This window comes from Salmo salar, chromosome 02, assembly GCF_965601325.2.
Source record: "Salmo salar chromosome 02, fSalSal1, whole genome shotgun sequence".
NCBI classification, from domain to species: domain Eukaryota; kingdom Metazoa; phylum Chordata; class Actinopteri; order Salmoniformes; family Salmonidae; genus Salmo; species Salmo salar.
The window spans coordinates 47,056,651-47,082,607 of NC_138292.1; the positions used below are offsets into that span (position 1 = coordinate 47,056,651).

Below are 25,957 nucleotides of genomic sequence, written 5' to 3' on the forward strand. Positions count from 1 at the left end.
AGCCAGGCATCATCTACTGACGGGATGAGGTCAATGTCATTACAGGATACCCCGGCCAGGTCAATTAGAAAGGCCTGCTCGCAGAAGTGTTTTAGGGAGCGTTTGACAGTGATGAGGGGTGGTCGTTTGGTCGCAGACCCATTACGGATGCAGGCAATGATCAGAGATCTTGATTGAAAACAGCAGAGGTGTATTTGGAGGGCGAGTTAGGATGACATCTATGAGGGTGCCCGTGTTTACAGATTTGGGGTTGTACCTGGTAGGTTCATTGATAATTTGTGTGAGATTGAGGGCATCAAGCTTAGATTGTAGGATGGCCGGGGTGTTAAGCATGTCCCAGTTTAGGTCACCTAGTAGCACGAGCTCAGAAGATAGATGGGGGGCAATCAATTCACATATGGTATCCAGGGCACAGTTAAGGATACTATAGGCCTAGTTATCACGTTTCAAGTTGGATTTATTAACTACAAAAAGGTAAGACGTTTTTAATTCTGGTGCCGCTTTGCACACACAAGCTTGTTAGCTCAAAGGAAATTCAAAGTTTCTCCATAGAAGCCGCCCCTCCTAGGTACAGTATAATTCTGTGGACCTAATTCAGATGGTGCATGTCATAACAAGATGCCCAGCGCTTCAAGCCTCCTCAACCCTCTGCAAAATGTCAGTTGCATCTTGCGTCATAGGCTACACGTCAGTCCATCATGCATGTAAACAACTAGCTTGCCTGCTCTACCCACACTGATTGGTGAAGTAATTTCATGTGCTAAATGTAAAAAACTGTTTATTTCACAGGTTAAAAAAAGGAACTGAAAGGAACCAGCAGTTTTCTGGGGGTCAAACCGGTTCAGAACTTATTTTTGCTGGTCGGAACAGTTTTTCTATAAAGTAACATTAACTCAAGTTAGACCCTATTCTTGAATTCAGACTATTTATAAATCCTAATCTGCAATAAATGGGCTATTGGAATAAAATGAGTATGCAATCAGATTTTGGCACTCTTGCTTACACACTATACTGGCACACTGTACAAAACAAATGTTACAAGAATATATTAGACACTACAACAATAATCTAATCCCTAGTCCACAAATCATTTAATACTGGATTGGAATCCATAGCATCTAATTATAAATCAGCGACGGACGGTCAAGCGTTGCGATAGACCAATTGAGCGGTGACCTCTAATTGGGGGGTGGGGGGTGACCAGATGAGTGATCTGGAATCTTTCAACATCTCGGCTCCCTCAGCCGGGAATTCCTCCTGCTGTAGCCTGGCCACTCTGGAGCAGGTCCACATGGAAAGTAGTGCACAGTGGAAACTGGCAGCCAAAAAAGCTTCGCAGTCCGCAACTCTTCCAGATTAGCATTCCTTCCCCCTGACACATGCACCGTGAAGCAGATTATCATCTGAGGCGACAGGGGACGCACTTTAGAGGAGGAGGAGGGGAGGAGAGGAAGGGGGAATACCTCAGTAAAAGAGAGAACAAGAAAGCAAAGAGAAGGGTGAAGTTAAAAATGCCAGTGAGAGAGGAGTGAGGCAGGCTAAGGCTTAAGGGGCAAGTTACAAGTTAGGGTGGCTATGTAATTACGACCCGCTAGTATTGTACTAGCCTCAGAAACAGTGACGGGAGTTGTAGTGGCATATCATACGCCAATTAGTGGTGAAAAGTAGGGTATTGGATAAGGAGTGTTGAGAGGACATAAAGTCTAGTGTAAAAGGGTTGTTAAGGTGAAGGCTGTATCCTCCTTGTTTTGAAATGCAGCGTTTTTAGAGCCGTCGATAAACACTTGTTTCTTCACCTCATTTCACCTAGAGGAGTAGACCGCTCATGGCCTCCTTCATTACCTACATCTATTCCCGCCATTAAATCATAAAACGCCTGGATGGCAATAGGCTACAGCCCGGGCCTCTCACTGGCCAGGGGAAGAGAGGTAGAAAAGGAGAGAAAGTGTGGGGGTGTGGAGGGAGGGAGCGATGGCTAAGGAGGCATACAAGAGAAGGGGAGTGTGCCAGTCGGTGTAGGGGAGAACTGCTGGCCGCTCAACAGTAGCATTCTTTCACACATAGCTGGAAGTAATCAGCGATCAGGGCCAGAGAAAAATTCAGAGCTCAATCTGTTTGCTTTGGCCGCACCTCCCACCCTCTCGTATCTTCTTTCTGTGGCCCTGAGCGCACCCCCATCTTCCACCTCCCCATTCTCTTCTCCCTTTCTCAGCCCCCCATCCCAGCCCCACCAAACCACTAACAATGATCTCAACATTGTTGCCTAATCCGAGTTCACCTGATACTCACGTTTCCATCCTCTCCAGTTAAAGGAGACAGAGAAAGAATAGAAACCTAGAGCTAGAAAAAGGGGGAGAGAGCATGATTGACAAATAAACGTTGCACATGATTTGTTGGGTGATTAGAGAGTGGAGAGAGTATAGTGGGAGCACAGACTTTGATCAGTGCTGAGTTCAACACACGTTGATGAAACAGATGCTGGAGGTGAACGCTTCCTAAATGGTGGATGGTGTCGATGCCAACTTCCAACTGAATTTGAATAGCCTTACTGCTACTGTAAAAACAGCTGCTAACACTGCCAAAGCATTTTGGACATACGGTTTATATGTTGGAATGAAAGCATGCACGGATGTGAAGTAATAAACGTGCATTTTCCTTTGCAGTGAGATACATTTTGGTTTGGTGTTGTGTGTTGTGGGAGCATGTTACATTCTCTAGCTGGTTCAACTTAGCAGCCATCATTTTTCATACCTTATTCATGTCTAAGAAGTTGCTGATTTGTTATAGCCTATATCATGTAAACCACAAATATATAATAAACTCATTAAAGTGATGTTCATTTTAAAGGTTTGTGGTTACAATTTCAAAAATCATAATTCAAAGTATTTTCGAAAGGGTGACTGCTGATGTTGACAGATGTTTAATTTATAACCAGGGATATACAAAAAACGTTAATCATTCCCATAACTTATTATGTTTGGCACCTAAGTATTACTACTGCTTAATCATCATCTTCCTGTGTTTTTACCCTGGCCTGCAGCCCTATACTAGTGAAGGCAGCCCAACATCCGGACTACCTTAAGCACAACGCCGAGAGAGAAGCTGCAGGTAGGAAGAAGGGAAGAATAGCTAACTGCTTCCTCCCAATAACCATCAATGAGGCGATGAACTACTGAGCAAACAGAACAGACCTCCACTCCCTCCATCCCCAACCATGTCCAACACATTTCCCAGCGCAAAACGATAATGGTGTATAAAAAAACAGAGCGAGCAAGAGAAAGATTGACTAAACAATTCCTGTTCTCTCTACAGCAACGGTACTAATCTGACTCTAGTGTTAGTTAGACTATAGAGGTGGAGGCAGAGCATGCTCCCATATCCTATCACAGATAGACAGATGAGGCTGAAGCGTTAAGAGTGGAGACTACTAGTGCAGAGGGAGTGGTTATAAGCACACTCAACTATCACACGTTCTCTTTTGAAGGGAACCACACAGCTGTTGAGTACACTAAGCAAGCACAACGGACAATGTCCAAGCAACAACAAAAAAAATGTATTGACACTTATTTATTTTTTAAACAGTATTGTGACCAACAGAGGTTGTGAGGTGGTCCACAGCCCACTCAGCACATTAATATCCTTTTCACATTATAGTACCGACCTGAACCGTGCTGGCTCGATTTTCCAGCTTTGTTCCAGAAACTATGGGCAATGCTTTACCAGGCCAGCTCAATAGTGTGAACGTGTTATTAACGTGTTAATAGCGTGTTGTTAATGTGTCTGTTTAGTGGTGTGGGGCTGACTGGTCACTGCCCACTGGCATCTAGACTGTCCGGGAGCAGCTTGGTGAGGATCCAGGAGCGCAGTAGCTCAATCTCTGGCCGGGAGAGCTGGTGCTGGAGGCCTGGGAACGAGTGGAAGGTGGTCGTCATCCCAGCCTTCTTCAGCACGGCCGTAGTTTCTTCTCCCCACTTATGGAACACCAACTCGTCTCCTGTCCCATGGCCCTGGAATAGCTCTGGGAGGGGGCTCCCCGCCCTTGCCCGCTCCTCCACAGCCTAGCAGGGAGAGAAGAGTCAGTCAAGACACTTCTAGACTGCTTACTAGCACACTCTATAGGCCCAATATCTCTGTCAGAACCAAGTGCAGCCAACTCCTGATAAATGCAAGATCTTGGGACTGACATGGAGCATCTTTGAATTGGGACACTGTATATCAACACATCAATATTTCTCCACCACTATCTGTCAGTCAAAGGACAGTTTAGTAGGTAGCTGTAGTTTTCTGGCGCTCTAATCAATAATTAGAATATTGTCTGGAGTTTATTAGACATTATACCAGTGACAGCCTGCCTTACCTGATATACTACAGAGTCCTTGTTGAGAAAGCTGGACAGAGCAAAGACTCCTGCTACGTCAGGGTGATAACGGCACGCTAGGTGGAGGGCCATAGCTCCGCCCATAGAGAAACCCCCTTTGGACGAGGAACAAGACAAAACAGAACATGTCATTGTACTGGGTCCATTAGGTCTCTTTCTGCAGGTATTCACTGAAAATGTGTATTGAATATTGTATCCAATGTGCTTTTCCCAGGAAAATCTAACTTTTCAACTGTGCATACTGGGAATAATATAAAGGTAGGAACATAATAATAAATATATTCATTTATTATTATGTATGAGTAACAGTAGTTTAAGCCATCCTGGCAGTTTAAGCTGTCCGAAGTGGAAAATACTCTGCCTTTAACTGAGAAAGAAAAGAAAAAACATTAAAATGAAACAGACTCCTTAGTTCCACATCATCAGCTTTTTGCTCCTCAGGAGTCGGCATCCGTTCACGAGCCTGTCCTTAATCTCACACATCTGGGTACATCTGGGAAAGTGTGAAAGTACCCATCATCCTGTCAGAGGGGGAAGGGAAGAATGGAGGTATGGAGGGAAGGGGGAGTTCACACGCTTTGCCCAACAAATAAAACATTTGTCCATTTTTTTCTTTACTTCACCGGCTATAGTCTGAAAAAAAAGTGTTATCTACAACCTAAAAGGGTTCTTCAGCTGTCCCCATAGGATAACCCTTTGTAGAAGCCTTTTTGGTACTAGATAGAGCCCTTTTTGGTTCTACCTGGAACCAAAAAGGGTTCTCCTATGGGGACAGCTGAAGAACCTTCTTTTCTAAGAGTGTATACTTTGAGACCGTCTTTCTGGTATACTCTCAGTCTCTCATTCCAATCCACGATAACAAACCTCAATCATACATTCACATTCTAATGTCTCCTTTCGTATACCCCTCCGCTGTGCTGTTTGGTACAGTGCTGCTATGTGTTTTCAGTGTGTGTGTGCGTGAGCCTATATGTGTGAAATCATGACTGTGGCGATAGCTTCTCTTTTCTGAGATTTCCCAACGGATCCGTGCTTTTTTAAAGAGTGAAAAACATGAACACAAAAGCCTGCGGCGGCGGCTTTTACTTGAAAAACTTTTTTCCATGGAAAGTTCTGCCGCTTGTCAGTCCGTCAGCCCTGCAAGTGGACTATGGGTACAGACCACTCCGTTTCTCCAGTATGCCGAGTGACTCCAATGGGTATTTATAGTTAATGACAAAATGTTATGATTTAGGAAGATAATATTTCAGCAGTCTCCCAGGAACATGTGTTTTTTGAATCACTTTCTCGAGGGGAGTTCAGGGGCTTTTCTGGCGTTCCACACTGGGCCTTTCACACAAACGCTCAGCTCTTTTTTTTCTACTCACAACTATTTCTGTATATTTATATATTTCAAGGCTTGTAGGTTAACCCGTTTCACAATGTTCCCATCGGTTTCCCCTTTCATGGACGCTATCATTTGTTCTCTTACAGAGACATAAAACTTGCGATGGCCCCCCACATATTTCCTGTGGGAACTCTTACCTAGGTTCTAAAATGGTGTTTATGGCGCTTGATCCGAGCGGTTTTATGTCATTGTTATTTACACGCGAACCTGATAACCAAAATATTTGGGAAAAAGGATTTGCTGAACCCGAGAATCCCTCCAGAAATACTTTACGGTTCATAATTGGCAGCGTATAAAAGAATAAAGAAACCTGATAACTTGCATTCTTCATTTTATATCATGACAGAGGGAGTTGAGAACACCAAGGCCAAGAGAGAGAGAGTGGTGTGTGTGCAGAGAGAAAGAGCAAGATCAAGCAAATGGGCAAGTGGATGGGTGCATAATACACATTCAGGAGGAGGTCATGGAGTTAGGAAGTCATGAGGAAGGTAATGAGTGAAGGAGAGACCATACAGCCAAATCTGACATACAGCCAGGAAAAAGACAGGGAAATAAAACAGACAGCTCTAGTAGCAGCAGAATTAGTGTGTGTGTATGTGTGAGACAGTACCTATGATCATCCTGTGTTTTGGTACTCCTGCCCTGATCTCCTCCTGTATAACCGCTCCCAAGGAGTTGGCCATGGAGTCTATAGACTCCAAGTGCTCCAGACAGTCATGTGAGATCTTGTAGCGGTCAAACCACACATTGGACAGAGCCCCCCGCATGGGTGTGTATGGCCTGAGGGGTCAACAGAAGACAGAACAAGATTCAAAGTTTAGCTATGTAATGAGGAAAGGTTTGGGCAGTGAGGGTCACATGGGAGGATGAGATGAAGATTTACCCCTTTCAACAATATCGTGCAGACCCGAACCGCACTGGCTTGGAAATTATCTATTCACATGGTCCATTCATCTCGGTGCGGTAGTGTGAAAAGGGTATTAGGCTATTTAGCCTATTTAAATTGCTGTTCAGGGTCCATATTCATAAAGCACTGGCGTAGGAATGCTGACCTAGGATATATAATCGTGATCATTATTATCTAAAAGGCAAAACTGATCCTAGATCAAAACTCCAACTCTGAGATATTTTATGAATACATGCCCAGATGTTCTACCTGTCTGGGTTAGTTAAGTTATTTTAAAGACAACAGTTGAAGGGCTTTGTCTGTGTTGAGGGGTTTCAGCAGCTTGACTGTATATGGCATTTAGCGGCAGGTAGCCTAGTGGTTAGAGCATTGGACTAGTAACCGAAAGGTTGCAAGATCGAATCCCCAAGCTGACAAGGTAAAAATCTGACATTCTGCCCACTGTTCCTAGGCCATCATTGAAAATAAGAATTTGTTCTTAACTGACTTGCCTAGTTAAATAAAGGTAAAATAAAATAAATAAATAAAAATACCTGGCTGGAGCTGTGGGATATACCACTCTGATGTGGGGGAAAGCCAGGTCTGGTACCGAAACCTCTTTGACCCATGCTCGCACTCCCTGTCCAGTGTCTCCTGCATGGCAGAAGTGAACAGTTAGCCAATATAACTGACTCACTAGGCTTACAGAGCAGAACCTTGGTTTCACCAACATCCCTTTAACATGTTGCTGACTGTTTTTGGAATAAACTGTATATTGAATAATATTGGTGATGCCACAATTATATTTTTGTTGTTGTTGAGTTGCTCACATTTACTATAATATTTGTTTGAAAATATGATACATTTTTATTTTATTTGACATTTATTTTATCAGGGAGATATCAGATAAATACATAGCCTTCTGTTTTTTTCTCTTGTGATCAAGGCCAAATATTAAGTAATTCCCAATGCTGACCACTCAATTGAATGTATCGCTCTACGTAACTTCTGTTAGCTACATTATTCATTTGCCACAGTAGGCCATAGTATAACTCAGTTACAGTTGCGTGGAAGCCACATAGGTTTGCATAGTTAGACAGTTCAAAAGACAGTCCTGTCTGTCCATCACTGTACAAAAGCTTTCAGTATCTAAATTGAAGGTACTCTGGCAATGCTACAGGCTAGGCTATAGGTCGCTAACCTACCACAACTCCTAGTTATTATGAGGCTAGTTCAGCGCAGTTACCGTTGAAGAAATGTCACTAAACATCGAGAGCATTGTAAAACGTAACCACCTGAGCCATGTAAGAAGATGACCGACGCAGAGTGTTTCCCCGTCGGAGATACAACACACTTGTGTAGAAGTTTGCTGCTCGGTACGGCAGCCATGACTTCTCTGTGTCGCGCGAGACTACCGAGCAGACAGACAGGCGTCTGTGATTGGATAGACGCAGTTTACAGATGACCAAAACCTAAACTCCTGATAGGTTGCTTCCGACTGCACATTTTGCTCAATCCGGATGACATAAAGATTAGGGAATTTACGATGCATGTACGCATGCTCCAAGGCTGCTATGAAGGCTACGTTTGGTAAATTATTACAATACATTTTCACTTCCCCTTTGTAGGCTAAGCATGTCAGAATTCATGGTCATGGACCAATTTCCCCCTGATGCTATTTAGAGCCAGTAAAGTATGAGTTTACGTAGCCCCACAAAAACTGATGTCAGTGTACTCACAGTACTCTATCATGTGTGCTGTGATTTATTGGAATGGCTGGATCTACAAATCAGTTTAAAACACATTCTAAGGTCTTATCTTTTATAAACATAGGCCTGTTTTACTCTGATTCTGGTCATTTTCACTTGCCTTGGACCACACAAACTGTATCCCAACCCTACCCTCAATAATGTTGCAGAGAGGGATCAGCTTGAAAGTGGGTGGCTATCTTGCTGTGCCAAATACCAAAACTATAAACCCACTCAGGGGTCATTCCCTCCATTTTGTGTAATAGAACAGACCATAAATATTTCATGAACCTTTCACTAACATGTTTTACATGGGAAGCTCCCCTCTTTAGAATAGGCTGTTGATGTGAAACTTGATATTAGGTCTACATGTCTGAGTCATGGTGTCTGTGCCATGTAACATTGTTGTCCTTTTATTCCTTATTTGACAGGGCACAATGGTTGTATGACAAAGGAATGCACAGGTCTTTTTGGAGGTTGATGTGGAATATGGGGTGAAACATGACACATTCACTCAATCATTAACAAACTTTTAAAATATATATATTTTTTTAAATCAGTGAGCACCACAAATTTGTGCTTTAATTGTTTGTATGATCATTTCTTGGTTTAAGTAGCTTCACTACGTAGACAGAGGTGAAATAAATATTCAATACATCTAATGTGGGTTTTGTGTGAGTTTTTCAAAAGAACAAAATGTATTTTACGTTTAATTGAAGCCCATTGTGTGGCCTTGTTATGGATGGCTCATGTTTTGGATGGCACGCTGGAATTAATTCCCTCTGAGTGATTCATGCTGCTGACTGATAAGTAAACTCACTGTTGTCTTTCAACCTGGACTCATGGGTAGATGTAACATAGTAAAGGTAAATCTGGGACACTCCAATAAGCATGATATGTCACGTTTCGTATGGTATGTATTAATTTGTGGATGTCCAGCATCTATTTTGTATGATATGTTACAAATTGCAATTTGTACAATATGTTACTAATTGCAATTTGTACAATATGTTACAAATTTGCAAAAAGTATGATATGTTACAATTTGTTATGGCTAACATTAGCTAGGTGGCTAACGTTTGCTAAACTAGGGGTTAAGGTTGGAGTTAGGTCAAAGGGTTAAGGTTACAGTTAGGGTTAGCTAACATGCTAAGTAGTAACTAGTTGCAAAGTTGCTAATTAGCTAAATTAGCTAAAATAATTAGCTAAAATAAAGTATCTAAAATAAAGTTGTCCATGATGAGATTCGAGCACGCAACCTTTGGGTTGCTAGACATTCACATTATATGCCTACCCATCCACCCTACTTTTGGCTTTGCCTTAAGTAACCTTGTGTTATGTAACCATACCAAACATAACATCACACTAATTTGAGTGTCCTGGATTTATGGTTACTATGTTGCTTCTAGTCTATGAGACCAGGCTGTGTCTTTAACCTGCATTGAGTGCTATGTGACAAGTATCTCACCTCACACTTTATCGTCAGTGTTGTACTCATGCATGCCATTCTTACACTCCAACATGCCCCTGTGCCTACCTTGCCCAGCTCTATCCTCACCTGCTTGTTATTGCCTATGATAGCATCTGGGTGTGCTTGTGTTGGTGTTAAAGTGTGCTACCTTGCTTCCGTGAGATACCCGTTGCAGCAGTGTCATAACAAATTTGTGAGTTTTTGCAGGTTTAAACCAGACAGTGAAAAAATATGTTCTGAAGCACTCATACCCCTCCCCCTCACAAACAAGCACTCGCTCATTCAAATTCTAACTCAGGTTAACCTATGCACCCTATAAGTGGCTAAGTCATGTGGCTCATAGTAATAACTAATAGCAATAGCACATACAAGTCCAAAAGAGATTGAACAATCTGTTACAACACTCTCTCACTCTGTCTGTCTGTCTGTCTGTCTGTCTGTCTGTCTGTCTGTCTGTCTGTCTGTCTGTCTGTCTGTCTGTCTGTCTGTCTGTCTGTCTGTCTGTGAGAGAGAGAGAGAGAGAGAGAGAGAGAGAGAGAGAGAGAGAGAGAGAGAGAGAGAGAGAGAGAGAGAGAGAGAGAGAGAGAGAGAAAGAAAGATTTAGAGTGGGGTCAGGTTGTAAGTAAAGCATTGCAGTGGGTTTGGCGCTCTCTCAGGCTCTCAGAGGTTGGTTGTTATAAACAGTAAACAGTAGAGGCTCTGGTGGCCCACCGACAGTAGCTGTGGAAGACGTAAATCAAACTGTGATTCTTTCAGAAGTGCTGTTATAGACTGAGTCAGAACTAAACATGCCACACACACACACACACACACACACACACACACACACACACACACAGGTTTCTCAGGGAAAGAAATAGCTGATCTGTCTTCATTTAGAGACCCAAAACCCCAGAGCTTTACGCCAGATGCTGTCCTCTCCTAACTATATATATATATATATTTTAAAGTGAAATAAAAATGGGAGACGTTAAGCTGTAGAGGACAATCCTTGCTTCTGTTAATTCCTGCTTCTGGTTTTATCATATTGGAAAGTTTGACTGGGGAGTTAGAGCACTTTGATCGCAGCAATTTTTCACCCTGCTGTTTTTCTTTTGCCTTTCATTTTTCACTTTTTTCTCTCTAAATGTGAGCTCACTGGTGAGCCTGTTGGGGGCTGCCGTGGAAAGGTAGCTTCTTCACATCGATCAGTGCTCCTAAAATAATCACCACTCAGATTGAGGGGAGCGATGAGTTAAACAACTCATCACTCTCCCTACTCAGAGGTCTTTCTGTGATTCAGGTCCATGAGGGCATTTTTATTTATAGAAGGAACTTAGTTAGCAAAAGGAAAAATGCCAGCAATGGAAACTTGTTCTCCCCTTTCCAGTTAGGCAGGCTAAAGAGGATTGGTTTGATCTTACATAGTACACTCATAACTCAAAGGGACTCAACATGGACTCACAACACAGCAGTCACATATGAATCATACTTTAGTCCACTTTGACATGATAGGAATGACATCACTGGACTCCCAGCTCTGGAACTATACATATCTACAGTATGGCCTTGTCTCATCTAGATATCAGTGTTTTATTACTGTAGTACTGCACAGGATTCCATACACAACCACCTGTATGGGCTCTGCCAAGGCTTCTGAACTGTGTGCAGTAACAATTTATTTATGCCTATGTGATCTGTGCCCTGGATGTACTACAGGTTAGTGTCCTCTTGGCAGAGGCTCCAGGTCTCTGTATGATCAGGACCTGTCCTCACTCCCTGTATAGTGCCGTTGCCGCTGACTCTATTGACCTGCGTGTCCTGCCTCAACCCACAATACAGTGTGCTGCCTTGGCTGCTCTCTCACCACGTTTTATGGCCTCACTTCAAAGGTCCCTGCTGCAGCCCTGCCAGAGAGCGCCACATAACTCAGCCAACATAAAAGTATGGCCGACCATAAATTTTTACAGAGAAAAACCTAAGTAAACACAATGGGCTCCTAACAAGCAAACTAATGGAGAAACAATGTCACCGCCTCTGCCCATGTTCATTTGGAACCAGCCAAGTCAGCTGTTGACGGTTTCGCTTTTATCTGTAAATGTATTTTCATTATGTACCCAATCCATAATTCCTCCTACCTACAGCGGTGCAGAGGTATTGGGTTTTCAGGAATGTGCACGGGAGGCCAAGGAATTTTTTGGCGATGTGATTTTATTTTCAGGGTTCACTTTGATGTGGATGGATGTATTCTCCATTCTCTCCCTTAACGAGAAAACCAGAAGCATACATGCCAGCACAAAGGTCAACTGGGAAAAGTGTACTCTTATGGAGAAGTTTTGGTTTACACAACCATTTTGATGTGATAGTTGTATCTAAGTTTAAGAGCAGGGTTTGGAAGTAATAATCTTTATGCTCTCCTTACCTTTTTATCAGAGCTATGAATATCCACTCTCTCTATCCTCTCTCAGATACCACTGCATCCATAGCTCCACATCATCAACCCCATTGGCCCTGCCATATTACTGTAGCCTCCCTTCTCTAACAGTGTTCCCTCTATGAAAGTCTGCTGTCAGTGCAGGAAAAACTTGGGGTAGAGAATTTGCCTCTAAGTGCTGGTCCAGGGAATGTTTGCTTCATTAGCTAATAGTGGTTGAGGTCAGATGTGGGCTAGGGAAAGCTGATCCTAGACCAGCGCTCAGGGCCAGGGGCAACGTCTCCCCAGAGTATTGGGGAAGCACCTGCTCTCCCCGGGCCTATGATTTAACCATAACACAGAGCTTCTGTAGCTCTGACTTCAGAAAGGTTTCCATTACACAGGAAAAGGGGGAAGCAGTGTTTTCTGAGCTGTGAGCGGTCACAGTTTGCGCTCATGCCAACTTCCAACTGTATTTTTGGAAAATAAAGGGCGAAGTGAGAGCATCGCCACAGCATTTTGCACAGCACAGGCTCCTCTCTGGGTTGATTTTGGATGGGGGAGGCCCTCTGGAATGGATCTTCCCTCTTTGTTTTGAAGGACCTGTCATGGAGAATGACTGGGAAGCAAAAATGTTGAGAGGCATGAAATGGAGAGAGAAATTCAGAGAGAAAGTGATGCAACACACAGTTCTGTATGACTCATTTGAACCCCCCCCCCCCAACAAATTAGAATGACCTTTGTAATATTTTGGATGTGTCTGAGACCATATTGAATTTAATATTTCAAACAGATAAGACCCGACCGAGTCATTGGAATTACTGTCGTTTATCTGACTGGCTTAGGGAGATAGGGAGAGATGCAGGAGGAAATGTGAAATCCGACTCCTGATCTAATTTCCCCCTTTCCCCTCTACCCCACCCCAAACATTCTGTTCCCACATCATTAGATTCTGATGTCCCATCCCAGGGGCTCTAAGTGCCACATCCCGGCCCTTCCTCTCACCTTGCTTTGAAATCAGACACGGGAAGAAAATATTTAGTTATTTGTTATTCTCCCCCCCCCCCCCCCCCCCCAAAAAAAAAAAAAAATTTATCAAAATAAATGTCATGGTGGTGTTATGCAAATGTACCACACCCCCTGCTTAACAGGGTAGCCTTACTTTTTGTGCCTCTGTCTTGAGATACTCAACCCTGGCTAAACTCAATGCACAAGCTACTGTTCGACTGTTTATGTCTCTTTAAAAAGTCATAGTCTATCTAAAGCCCTGTTGGCACCATGGTCCATGCCCCCTTGAGACACTGACCTTGTGTGTGTCTTTGAAGTAGCGCCATGGTAGAGTGCTTGAAACCTCAGGTACAATGGCCATGAGCCTCCGCTGGGTCACTTTGACTATCGCTTTCATTCCGTGTCAGCTCACCTGCCACTGGCAATTTCAAAAATGACACTGTAGGGCTATTGCTAACCAATGTCCACTCTAGCATCCCCTCCCAGCTTCTATTCCTGTCACCACCGAGCAGCAGATGATGCTGGGAATCTGCCAGACGGAATATAAAAAGGGCCAGACGATGATGGTGCCCCCTCCAACAGGAATGACTTGATTTCAAAGAGAGAGAAGGATAGAGAGAGAGAGAGAGAGAGAGAGAGAGAGAGAGAGAGAGAGAGAGAGAGAGAGAGAGAGAGAGAGAGAGAGAGAGAGAGAGAGAGAGAGAGAGAGAGAGAAAGATAGGTGGTATGGGGGCCAAGGTGCAATGGGGATCATCAACTTGGAGTCTTGAGTTACGGGCTCACATGCAACACTGAATGGGTTTCACTGACAGGTGGCAGGGATTTCCCCAGAGACAGAGGCAGAATTCCAAACATTTGGGCCTGAAGAACACAAGAAGTGGCCGTGGTGGAGAGAGAATAGTTGGGCGACCAGGTTTTAAGGTGAATGGTCATAAATCTCACTTATCAACACAGCAGTTACATATGAGGTCCTTGGAGACAGCCCCCCCCACACACTCTAAACCACCTGATCTGATTTTAGCTGTGTAGCCTGGGACTGGGTTTGGCACGTTCCCCGACAGTGGAAAGTTCAAGGGTGAAGGGTCAGAGGTCTTGCTAGTGATAGGGTGGATATTAGTGAGTAGAGGGAGGTGAGTGCGGCTTTGTCTGTCTCTCATACTTTATTTGAACTTTCTCTACTTAGATGCAGTCAGAAACCCAAGTTTTATTATGTTTGTTATAAAGAAATGCCAGGAAATACTGTTATGTTCAACATACAGTTGAAGTTGGAAGTTTACATACACCTTAGCCAAATACATTTAAACTCAGTTTTTCACAATTTCTGACATTTAATCCTAGTATCAATTCCGTCTTAGGGCAGTTAGGATCACCACTTTATTTTAAGAATGTGAAATGTCAGAATAATAGTAGAGATAATGATTTATTTCAGCTTTTATTTCTTTCATCAAATTCCCAGTGGGTCAGAAGTTTACATACACTCAATTAGTATTTGGTAGCACTGCCTTTAAATTGTTTAACTTGGGTCAAACGTGTCGGGTAGCCTTCCACAAGCTTCCCACAATGAGTTGGGTGAATTTTGGCCCGTTCCTCCTGACAGAGCTGGTGTAACTGAGTCAGGTTTGTAGGCCTCCTTGCTCGAACATGCTTTTTCAGTTCTGCCCACAGATTTTCTATGGGATTGAGGTCAGGGCTTTGTGATGGCCACTCCAATACATTGACTTTGTTGTCCTTAAGCCATTTTGCCACAACTTTGGAAGTATGCTTGAGGCCATTTGGAAGACCCATTTGCGACCAAGCTTTATCTTCCTGACTGATGTCTTGAGATGTTGCTTCAATATATCCACATAATTTTTCATTCCTCATGATGCCATCTATTTTGTGAAGTGCACCAGTCCCTCCTGCAGCAAAGCACCCACACAACATGATGCTGCCACCTCCGTGCTTCACGGTTGGGATGGTGTTCTTTGGCTTGCAAGCTTCCCCCTTTTTCCTCCAAACATAACGATGGTCATTATGGCCAAAAAGTTATATTTTTGTTTCATCAGACCAGAGGGCATTTCTCCAAAAAGTACGATCTTTGTCCCCATGTGCAGTTGCAAACCGTAGTCTGGCTTTTTTAATGGCGGTTTTGGAGCAGTGGCTTCTTCCTTGCTGAGCGTCCGTTCAGGTTATGTTGATATAGGACTCGTTTTACTGTGGATATAGATACTTTTGTACCTGTTTCCTCCAGAATCTTCACAAGGGCCTTTGCTGTTGTTCTGGGATTGATTTGCACTTTTCGCACCAAAGTATGTTCATCTCTAGGAGACAGAACGCGTCTCCTTCCTGAGCGGTATGACAGCTGCGTGGTCCTATGGTGTTTATACTTGCGTACTATTGTTTGTACAGATGAACGTGGTGCCTTCAGGCGTTTGGAAATTGCTCCCAAAGATGAACCAGACTTGTGGAGGAGTACCGTTTTTTTTTCTGAGGTCTTGGCTGATTTATTTTGATTTTCCCATGATGTCAAGCAAAGAGGCACTGAGTTTGAAGGTAGGCCTTGAATTACATCAAATGATGTCAATTAGCCTATCAGAAGTTTCTAAAGCCATGACATCATTTTCTGGAATTTTCCAAGTGTCACGTCCTGACCAGTATAAGGGTTATTTGTTATTGTAGTTTGGTCAGGATGTGGCAGAGGGTATTTGTTTTATGTGGTTCGGGGTGGTGGTTTATTTAGTAGGGCGTTTGATTTATTATTTCCGGGTTTTTGGGTAATGTTCTATGTTTGTATTTCTATGTGGTCTCTAGTCGTTTGTATGTCTATGTTTAGGTTGATGGGGGGGAACAGGACGAGTCGATTGGTTTGGTTTGGTGTTGTGGGAGATTGTTTCTTGTTTTGCGTGTGAGCCTGACAAGACTGTTTTGTTGATCGTTCGTTCGTTCATTCGTTCGTTCTTCTTTTGTTATTTTGGTGTTTTCTTGGTTAAAATAAAATACAAGATGAGCATCCACATTCCTGCTGCGTTTTGGTCCTCCATTCCCGACGACAACCGTTACAGAATCTCCCACCACAAATGGACCAAGCAGCGGAGTAAGGAGCAAGGGGAATTCAATATGGACTGGTGGGAGAAATGGACGTGGGAGCAGATTCTGGCCGGAGAGGGCCCATGGAGGAAGTCTAGTGAGGACCGGGAACGCTACCGGGGAACACGACTGGCGTTTAAGCCCGAGAGGCAGCCCCAATAATTTTTTTGGGGGGGGCACATGGGTAGTTTGGCTGGGCGAGGAGTAAGCCCCAGGCCAAATCCCTGTACCTTTTCTGGGCAACCAGTGAATGGACAGGTCCCGTGCTTCGGGGTAATGGGTACTGTGGCGAGGCCAAGTATTTTTAGGCCGGTACGCGCAATACCAGCGCCCCGCATTTGCCAGGGGGAAGTGGGCATCCAGCCAGTAAGAGCGATGCTAGTTCTGCGCTCGAGACCGCCAGTACGCCTCTACGGTCTAGTACGTCAGCCCTGTCCGACTCGTCCTGTTCCCGCTCCCCGCACTAGCCCTGAGGTGCGTGTTCCCAGGCTGATACCTCCAGTACCAGCACCACGCATCAGGCTTCCAGTGCGTCAACCCAGTCCGACTCGTCCTGTTCCCGCTCCCCGCACTAGCCCGGAGGTGCGTGTTCCCAGGCTGATACCTCCAGTACCAGCACCACGCAACAGGCTTCCAGTGTGTCAGCCCAGTCCGACTCGTCCTGTTCCCGCTCCCCGCACTAGCCCTGAGGTGCGTGTCCCCAGAGTGGCACATCCAGTACCAGCACCACGCATCAGGCTTCCAGTGCATCAGCCCAGCCTCGAGAGTTCGGCAATAGTGTGCAGTCCAGAGTATCCGGCAACAGTATGCAGTCCAGAGTATCCGGCAACAGTATGCAGTCCAGAGTATCCGGCAACAGTGTGCAGTCCAGAGTATCCGGCAACGGTGTGCAGTCCAGAGTATCCGGCAACGGTGTGCAGTCCAGAGTATCCGGCAAGAGTGTGCAGTCCAGAGTATCCGGCACCAGTGTGCAGTCCAGAGTATCCGGCACCAGTGTGCAGTCCAGAGTATCCGGCACCAGTGTGCAGTCCAGAGTATCCGGCACCAGTGTGCAGTCCAGAGTATCCGGCAACAGTGTCTAGTCCGGAACCGAGGGAGTCTGCCTGCGACCCGGAACCGAGGGAGTCTGCCTGCGACCCGGAACCGAGGGAGCCTGCCTGCGACCCGGAACCGAGGGAGCCTGCCTGCGACCCGGAACCGAGGGAGCCTGCCTGCGACCCGGAACCGAGGGAGCCTGCCTGCGACCCGGAACCGAGGGGTCTGCCTACGACCCGGAACCAAAGGGGTCTGCCTGTGACCCAGAACCGGGTGAGTCTGCCTATGACCCGGAACCAAGGGAGTCTATCAGCAACCCGGAACTGAGTAAGTCTATTGACGATCCGGAACTAAATATGAGTAACTGTGGTTCAAATGAGTCTGCCTACAGTGTGGAACGGAAGAGGTCTGCCTACGATCTGGAACGAGGGGAGTCTGCCTACGGCCCGAAACTGATCAAGTCTGTCTGCATTCTGGAGGACAGTAGGCCGGAGCCAGAACCACCTCCTGTATAGGTGGGTTGGGGAGGGGAGGTGTAGCACAAGTGCCGTCGGTGACGGCAGCCACCCTCCCTTCCCTCCCTTTAGTTTAGGGGGATTTTTTTTTGTTGTTTAAAAAAATATATATATATATTTATGAGGTGCATCCAGGGTCTGCACCTTTAGGGGGGGGGGGGGGGGGGGGGGGGGGTACTGTCACGTCCTGACCAGTATAAGGATTATTTGTTATTGTAGTTTGGTCATGACGTGGCAGAGGGTATTTGTTTTATGTGGTTCGGGGTGGTGGTTTATTTAGTAGTGCGTTTGATTTATTATTTCCGGGTTTTTGGGTAATGTTCTATGTGGTCTCTGGTCATTTGTATGTCTATGTTTAGGTTGATGGGGGGTTGGACTTTCAATTGGAGGCAGGTGCTTTCTCGTTGCGTCTGATTGAGAGTCCTATATATGGGTAATTGTTTGGTTTGGTGTTGTGGGAGATTTGTTGTGGGAGATTGTTTCTTGTTTTGCGTGTGAGCCTGACAAGACTGTTTTTGTTGATCGTTCGTTCTTCTTTTGTTATTTGGGTGTTTTCTTGGTTAAAATACAAGATGAGCATCCACATTCCTGCTGCGTTTTGGTCCTCCATTCCCGACGACAACCGTTACACCAAGCTGTTTAAAGGCACAGTCAACTTGGTGTATGTAAACTTCTGACCCCCTGGAATTGTGATACAGTGAAATAATATGTCTGTAAACAATTGTTGGAAAAATTACTTGTGTCATGCACAAAGTAGATGTCCTAACCTACTTGCCAAAACTATAGTTTGTTAACAAGAAATTTGTGGAGTGGTTGAAAAATGACTTCAACTGTATCTTTTCATGTATGTGTATCCCCTGGTGATGTAAGGACTATGTTTAATAATGATTTGCAACACTTGCGAGTAACAGCTGCCGAATATTATAAACACAATTAAAGTTATGTTAGCTACTATAGCAACTACCCGTGCCATAGCAACCTGGAAGAATCCCACAAATGTAATTTGGGTGTGTTTCAGAGTGGAGAATTTCAGAAGTTCATGGTAAACATGTGCTATGTAACAGTTTCTGTGTGTGTGTGTGTGTGTGTGTGGGTGTTTGTGTGTGTACACGTTTTACTATACTTGTGAGTGCCAGAAGTCCTCACAAGAATATTAAACCAACTTGTAAAAGGCTATTTTAGGCTTAGGGGTTAGGATTAGGGGTTAGTGGTTAGGTGTTGGGTTAGGAGTTAGGGTTAGTGGTGAGGGTTAGGGGTGAAGGTTAGGGTAAGGTTTCAGGTTAGGATTAAGGTTGGGTTAGGGGTTAGGGAAAATAGGATTTTTAATGGGAATCAATTGTTGGTCTCCAAAAAGTGAAGGTTACAGCGGGTAATGTTACAGGTTGAGGTGATAATAACGGTAAAGGTTGGAATGTTATTGCTGAGAATGTCACAGGAGTCAGGAGCTTGGGGGAGGAAATGTGATGGTTGTAAATGTAGCAAAACAGGTGACAACAGCAGTTACAAGTGAGAATCAATTAGTCATAATTGTTTGGTGGATATACAAGTTGTATAGTCAAAGATATTCTAGTTGTTTAGCAAAATATATTATAGTTGTATAGTCAAAAAGGTTTTAGTTGGATAGTTAAATAAGTCTTTTGTCATCAAAATAATGGAAACACCAATATAAAGTGACTTAATAGGGTGTTGGGCCACCACGAGCCAGAACAGCAGCTTCAATGCATCTTGGCATAGATTCTACAAGTGTCTGGAACCTTATTGAAGGAATGCGAGACCATTCTTCCACAAGAAATACCATCATTTGGTGTTTTGTTGATGGTGATGGAAAACACTATCTCAGGAGCAGCTCCAGAATCTTCCAGAAGTATTCATTTGGCTTTAGATCTGGTATGTGAGACAGCCATGGCATATGGTTTACATTGTTTTCATGCTCTACAAACCATTGTTTAGTAAAATATGTTATAGTTGTATAATTATAGATGTTATACAGTTTCACACACTCACCCCACACATACACATTTACATGGGACAGTGACAAATGGTGACTCTCCAATACTGTCACATGACCAGGAAGCGGCGATACAGTGCTTGTGTGTTTTATACTTTTTGAAATACTTATGCGTGTTTAGTGCTGTTCCATACCGTGTTGGCTGGATTTTGCCTTCTCCTGGAGCTAACGTTAGCAGGCTACCCTAGGCTAGCTCGGTTACCTAGCTCTCACCAGAAAAGCTTATTTTATGTTGCGGTTGGCTCTTGTAGCCGGGACTGCTGTTTCTGACCCAAGTATAAGGATGTTGGATTCCTCTGATTTGGACAGAGAGTGTGATATGTTCACCGTAGTTAAAGAGTGTACTGACTTTTTACACTTGTAAATAGTGTAAGCAACTTGTTGCCTCAAAATACCAGATCATTGAACTACTAGAGGAGAACAGGATCCTAAAAGAACGTCTTGCTCTGGCTAAGGAAACTCCAAAACTCGCTGTTTTTGATGTGACAATTGTAAATGACCGAGGAGATAATCCAGGGTACTCTACGAGATTGGGCTCCTCTGCAGTAGCCACTGAAGATCCTACCTTGGCCCACGTTCGTTCCCATAATAACACATTGTTTTCTGGATCTGGTCCTGCGTTACTGAGCCGGCCATCCCCTGGATCAGCCCCTATAGCACGTCCCACAGGCTCACAGTAACCCCCTCGTCATCCTCCATTGGTGGTTGCTATAGGGAGCGCCATAGTTAGGGATGTGGTGGTCATGAAAGTTAGGACCTACTGCTTCCCTGGAGCCCCTGTTCGGGACATAGATCACCAGGTCCCTGGAGCGATGGAGATGCACCCGAATGCTCACAGTAGTCATTCATGTTGATACAAACGTCATCCATCTTCCCAAATCGGCGCAATTAAAAGATGACTTCAGAGGGCCCATAGGCAGGCTAAAGGAGACAGGCAAGTGGGTTCTCATTTCCGGTTCTCTACCAACAATAGAATGCTTTAGTCATCTCCTCTCGCTACACTACTGGCTGAAATCCTACTGTTCCTCAATGAATTTGGAGTACATTGAAAATGTTTACCACTTTTGGGAGAGGCGCCAGTTTTACAAGAGGGATGGCTTGCATCCAAATATGAAAGAGGCAAAAGTTGTCTGGGGTATGCTATTGCCCCCACAGCTAACCAGGCTCTGTCAGAGTTTCAATCTGTCTCTATTTCCCTGCAGAAAGCCTTTGTTGAACTGAAATTAGTACTTAATGCAGGTAAAACCAAGTATGTTATTTTCCAAATCACTTAAAATGTATCTGATAATCTTTGCATACGTACTTTTGATGGTCTGGATTGACAAAAAACAATCTTTCAAAAACCATATTGATCAGTTAGTTAATTAAGAAATTAAGAATTAAAATAGGCTTCTTCCATAGGAACAGGTCCTGTCTTTTGCAGCAAAAAGCAGCAAAAAAATATTTCAGTGAGCATTCAATCCGGTTATTGACTATGGCAATATTTCAGCCACACACCCGTTGTTGGCAGGTGTATAAAATTGAGCACACAGCCATGCAATCTCCATAGACAAACATTGGCAGTAGAAGGGCCTTATTGAAGAGCTCAGCGAATTTCAGTGTGGCACCGTCATAGGATGCCACCTTTCCAACAAGTCAATTCGCCAAATTTCTACCCTACTAGAGCTGCCCCGGTCTACTGTAAGTGCTGTTATTGTGAAGTGGAAATGTCACAATAACACTTCAGCCGCGAAGTAATAGTCCACACAAGCTCATTGAATGCGACCGCCGGGTGCTGAAGCACGTAATGCATAAATATAGTCTGTTCTCAGTTGCAACACTTACTACCGAGTTCCAAACTGCCTCTGGAAGCAACGTCTGCACAATAACTGTTTGTCGGGAGCTTCATGAAATGGGCTTCCATGGCCGAGCAGCCACACACAAGCCTAAGCTCGTCACCATTGGACCCTGGAGCAATGGAAATGCGTTCTCTGGAGTGTTGAATCTGGAGTGTTGAGTCATGCTTCAACATCTGGCAGTCCGACGGAAAAGTCTCAGTTTGGCGGATGCCAGGAGAACGCTACCTTCCCGAATGTATAGTGCCAACTGTAAAATTTGGTGGAGTAGGAATAATGGTCTGGGACTGTTTTTCATTATTCGGGCAAGGCCCCTTAAGTTCCAGTGAAGGGAAATCTTAACGCTACAGCATACAATGACATTCTAGACAATTCTGCACTTCCAACTTTGTTGCAACAATTTGGGGAAAGCCCTTTCCTGGTTCAGCATTATAATGCCCACATGCACAAAGTGAGGTCTATACAGAAATGGTTTGTCAAGATCGGTGTGGAAGAAAAAAGAAATAAGCAAACACGTTTGGTGTTCGCCAAAAGGCATGTGGGAGACTCCCTAAACATATGGAGGAAGGTACTCTGGTCAGATGAGACTAGAATTGAGCTTTTTGGCCATCAAGGAAAACGCTATATCTGGCTCAAACCCAACACCTCTCACCCCGAGAACATCACCATTTTCATCGGCAGGGACTGGGAAACTGGTCAGAATTGAAGGAATGATGGATGGTGCTAAATACAGGGAAATTCTTGAGGGAAACCTGTTTCAGTCTTCCAGAGATTTGAGACTGGGACGGAGGTTCACCTTCCAGCAGGACAATGACCCTAAGTATACTGCTAAAGCAACACTCGAGTGGTTTAAGGGGAAACATTTAAATGTCTTGGAATGGCTTAGTCATAGCCCAGACCTTAATCCAATTGAGAATCTGTGGTATGACTTAAAGATTGATGTACACCAGCGGAACCCATCCAACTTGAAGGAGCTGGAGCAGTTTTGCCTTGAAGAATTGGCAAAAATTCCAGTGGCTAGATGTGCCAAGCTTATAGAGACATACCCCAAGAGACTTGCAGCTGTAGTTGCTGCAAAGGTGGCTCTACAAAGTATTGACTTTTTTTTGGGGGGGGGGGGGGGGGGCGGGCCCCCCGGGATGATACAAACCCCCCCAAAATCTATTTTAATTCCAGGTTGTAAGGCAATAAAATAGAAAAAATGCCAAGGGGGGTGAATGCTTTCGCAAGCCTATGTAGTGGAAAGCCTTCCCAGAAGAGTGGAGGCTGTTATAGCAGAAAAGGGGGGACCAACTCCAAATTAATGCCCATGATTTTGAAATGAGATGAGACTGTCGTCTCAGCTTGACTCCCTGCTTAAATAAAGGTTAAATAAATACTAAAATAGTCAAATATGTTAGTTGTATAGTCAAAGATGTTATAGTTGTATAGTAAAAAAAATCTTGTAGTACAGAAAGACCCCACAACTATTGTACTGTCTATTGCAGGAACTGGAAACCTGATGCAGATCTTGACTAAATCATTGGGTTGGAAATCTCAAAGAGATTTTAATGATTTATGGTGCTACTCTCTGGCTGACAAACAACACCATGCTTTTGCTTCTTCTTATATGATATAAACATGATTTGGCCCAGTAAGACAAACATTATGCTAGTAATTAAGAATCCTGTGTGAACAAGGCCCTGCCTTGGACTTCAGCTCGGTTATTTTCCATCTTTTCAGGAATCGCACAAAGTGTAAAAGATATTCTGGCTGTGTGGAAAATGTGTGCGCTATAAGTGAAGGAACAGACACGGGTCCCATTCCAGAGGCATATAACATGATCCTCAGGAGGTGGGCTAAGGGGGTCTGGGGTGAAGGTGGAGGTGGGTTCAAGGGGGTCCCCACGCAATGTCGACAATATGATGCATATACAGTACAGTACAGTACCATACATACATACCATACATACAGTTGTAGCCTATGTGATGGTCTGCTATTGACTGATTTCTTGTGTTGTTTGTCACTATGTCCTACAGTCTCACAGTGTTCCTGTATTTGGAAGTGTTTGTGTTAGGGAAAGGCAAAGTGTGTGTTGTTCTGTACACCCTGTAACCTGTACCCCCGCACATTGACTCGGTACCGGTACCCCCTGTATATAGCCTCATTATTGTTATTTTATAGTGTTACTTTACTTTAGTTTATTTAGCAAATATTTCCTTAACTCTATTTTCTTAAAACTGCATTGTTGGTTAAGGGCTTGTAAGTAAGAATTTCACGGTAAGGTTGTATTCTGAGCATGTGACAAATACAATTTGATTTGATATATGCCATTTAGCAGACGCTTTTGTCCAAATTCACTTACAGTCATGCGTGCATACTGTACATTTTACATATGGCTGCTCCCGGAAATCGAACCCATTATCCTGGTGTTGGTCTACCGACTGAGCTACAGAGGACCTCACTGAGCTACAGAGGACCACTGTGCATGTGTCTCTGCACAGTGCAGTATGGGAGTGGGAGAGCAGGTGAGATTATATTCAGTTAATTACATTACATCCATATGTGTGTGGGAACTAAGTGACCTTGTGGTTTCTAAGGATAAACTCCATATCGTTGTCTCTCACCTGCACTACCCAGGTGCTCTGAGTCTTTATTGCTGTAAGATGACCCTAAGTCAGAGTCCTGGGATGATTTATCCCTCAGATCTCTTATGGGAACAGGAATAAAGGTGGCTTGGAATCCCAGGTGGGAAACCAATGGCACAAACCTCTGACACAAACAGCAGAACAGAACTCCTTCTCTCATTTCCTCATACACCTGTTATGAGTGTACTCAATACTTTTTAAAATTAATTAATTAGTTTGGTATAATGTGTGTTTATGAGACGTGTGTGTAGAACTGTATCCACTCTACCAGACCAGATTCAATTTCCATGTTATACACTGAGTGTACAACACATTAGGAATACCTTCCTAATATTGAGTTGGGGCGTGTACTCTACAATCTGTCCAAAGCGTTCCACAGGGATGCTGGCCCATGTTGACTCTAATGCTTCCCACAGTTGTGTCAAGTTGGCTGGATGTCCTTGGGTGGTGTACCATTCTTGATACACACAGGAAATTGATGAGCGTGAAAAACCCAGCAGGGCTGCAGTTCTTTACACATTCAAAACTGGCACCTACAAGCATACCCTGTTCAAAGGCAATGAAATCTTTTGTCTTGCCCATTCACCCTTTGAATGGCACACACACAATCCATGCCTCAATTGTCTCAAGGCTTAAAAATCCATCATTAACCAGTCTCCACCTATTCATCTACACTGATTGAAATAAATGTAACAATAAATTTTAACTGGATTCATCTAGTCAAGCTATGTCAAGGAAAGAGCAGATGTGCCTAATGTTTTGTATGTTCAATGTTCTAGGTTCCAGGTTCCAGTTCCAGCTTCTATGTTCTACACTCTTTCAAAAAATTATTCCAAAAGGGTTCTTTGGCTGTCCCCATGGGATAATCCTTTGAAGAACCCTTTTGGGTTCCAGGTAGAACCCTATGTGGGTTCTACAGGGTTCTACAGTTCCAGGTTCTAGGTTCCAGATCAACCAGCTATGACACAGCTGCCATCGTACACAGCTGCCATGGTCTTATTATTGAGCAAGGCTCCCTTAGAGAGAATTGTTGTTTGATTACAGTATGATGTAAGACAACACGGGGCACTGATGTCTAGTTATTTCTACATCCCACTTGGTTAAATGTACACAACCGTTCAAAAGTTTGGGGTCACTTAGAAAAGTCCTTGTTTTTGAAAGAAAACCAAAACATTTTGTCCATTAAAATAACATAAAATTGATCAGAAATAAAGTGTAGACATTGTTAATGTTGTAAATGACTATTGTAACTGGAAATGGCTGATTTTTAATGGAATATCTACATGAGTGTACAGAGGCCCGTTATCAGCAACCATCACTCCTGTGTTCCAATGGCACGTTGTGCTAGCTAATCCTAGTTTATCATTTTAAAAGGCTAATTGATCATTAGAAAACCCTTTTGCAATTATGTTAGCACAGCTGCAAATGGTTTTCCTGATTAAAGAAGCAATAAAACTGTCCTTCTTTAGACTAGTTGAGTATCTGGAGCATCAGCATTTGTGGGTTCTATTACAGGCTCAAAATGGTCAGAATCAAAAAACTTTCTTCTGAAACTCATTAGTCTATTCTTGTTCTGAGTAATGAAAGCTATTCCATGCGAG

The 25,957-nt window shown here is 43.8% G+C and overlaps 1 protein-coding gene across 2 annotated transcripts in view; it reads right to left on the reverse strand.

The window, feature by feature from the left end:
* Window positions 1-3,552: 3,552 nt before the first annotated feature.
* Window positions 3,553-25,957, reverse strand: part of lyplal1 (lysophospholipase like 1) — a 35,387-nt gene continuing 12,982 nt past the window's right edge. The window contains 5 exon segments of one of the 2 annotated variants that reach the window (NM_001141252.2): window positions 3,556-4,058; window positions 4,358-4,473; window positions 6,376-6,545; window positions 7,206-7,305; window positions 7,947-8,049. In NM_001141252.2, the coding sequence (NP_001134724.1) occupies window positions 3,807-4,058; window positions 4,358-4,473; window positions 6,376-6,545; window positions 7,206-7,305; window positions 7,947-8,040 (732 nt within the window). In that variant the 5' untranslated portion in view covers window positions 8,041-8,049 and the 3' untranslated portion in view covers window positions 3,556-3,806. 2 annotated transcript variants of the gene reach the window in all.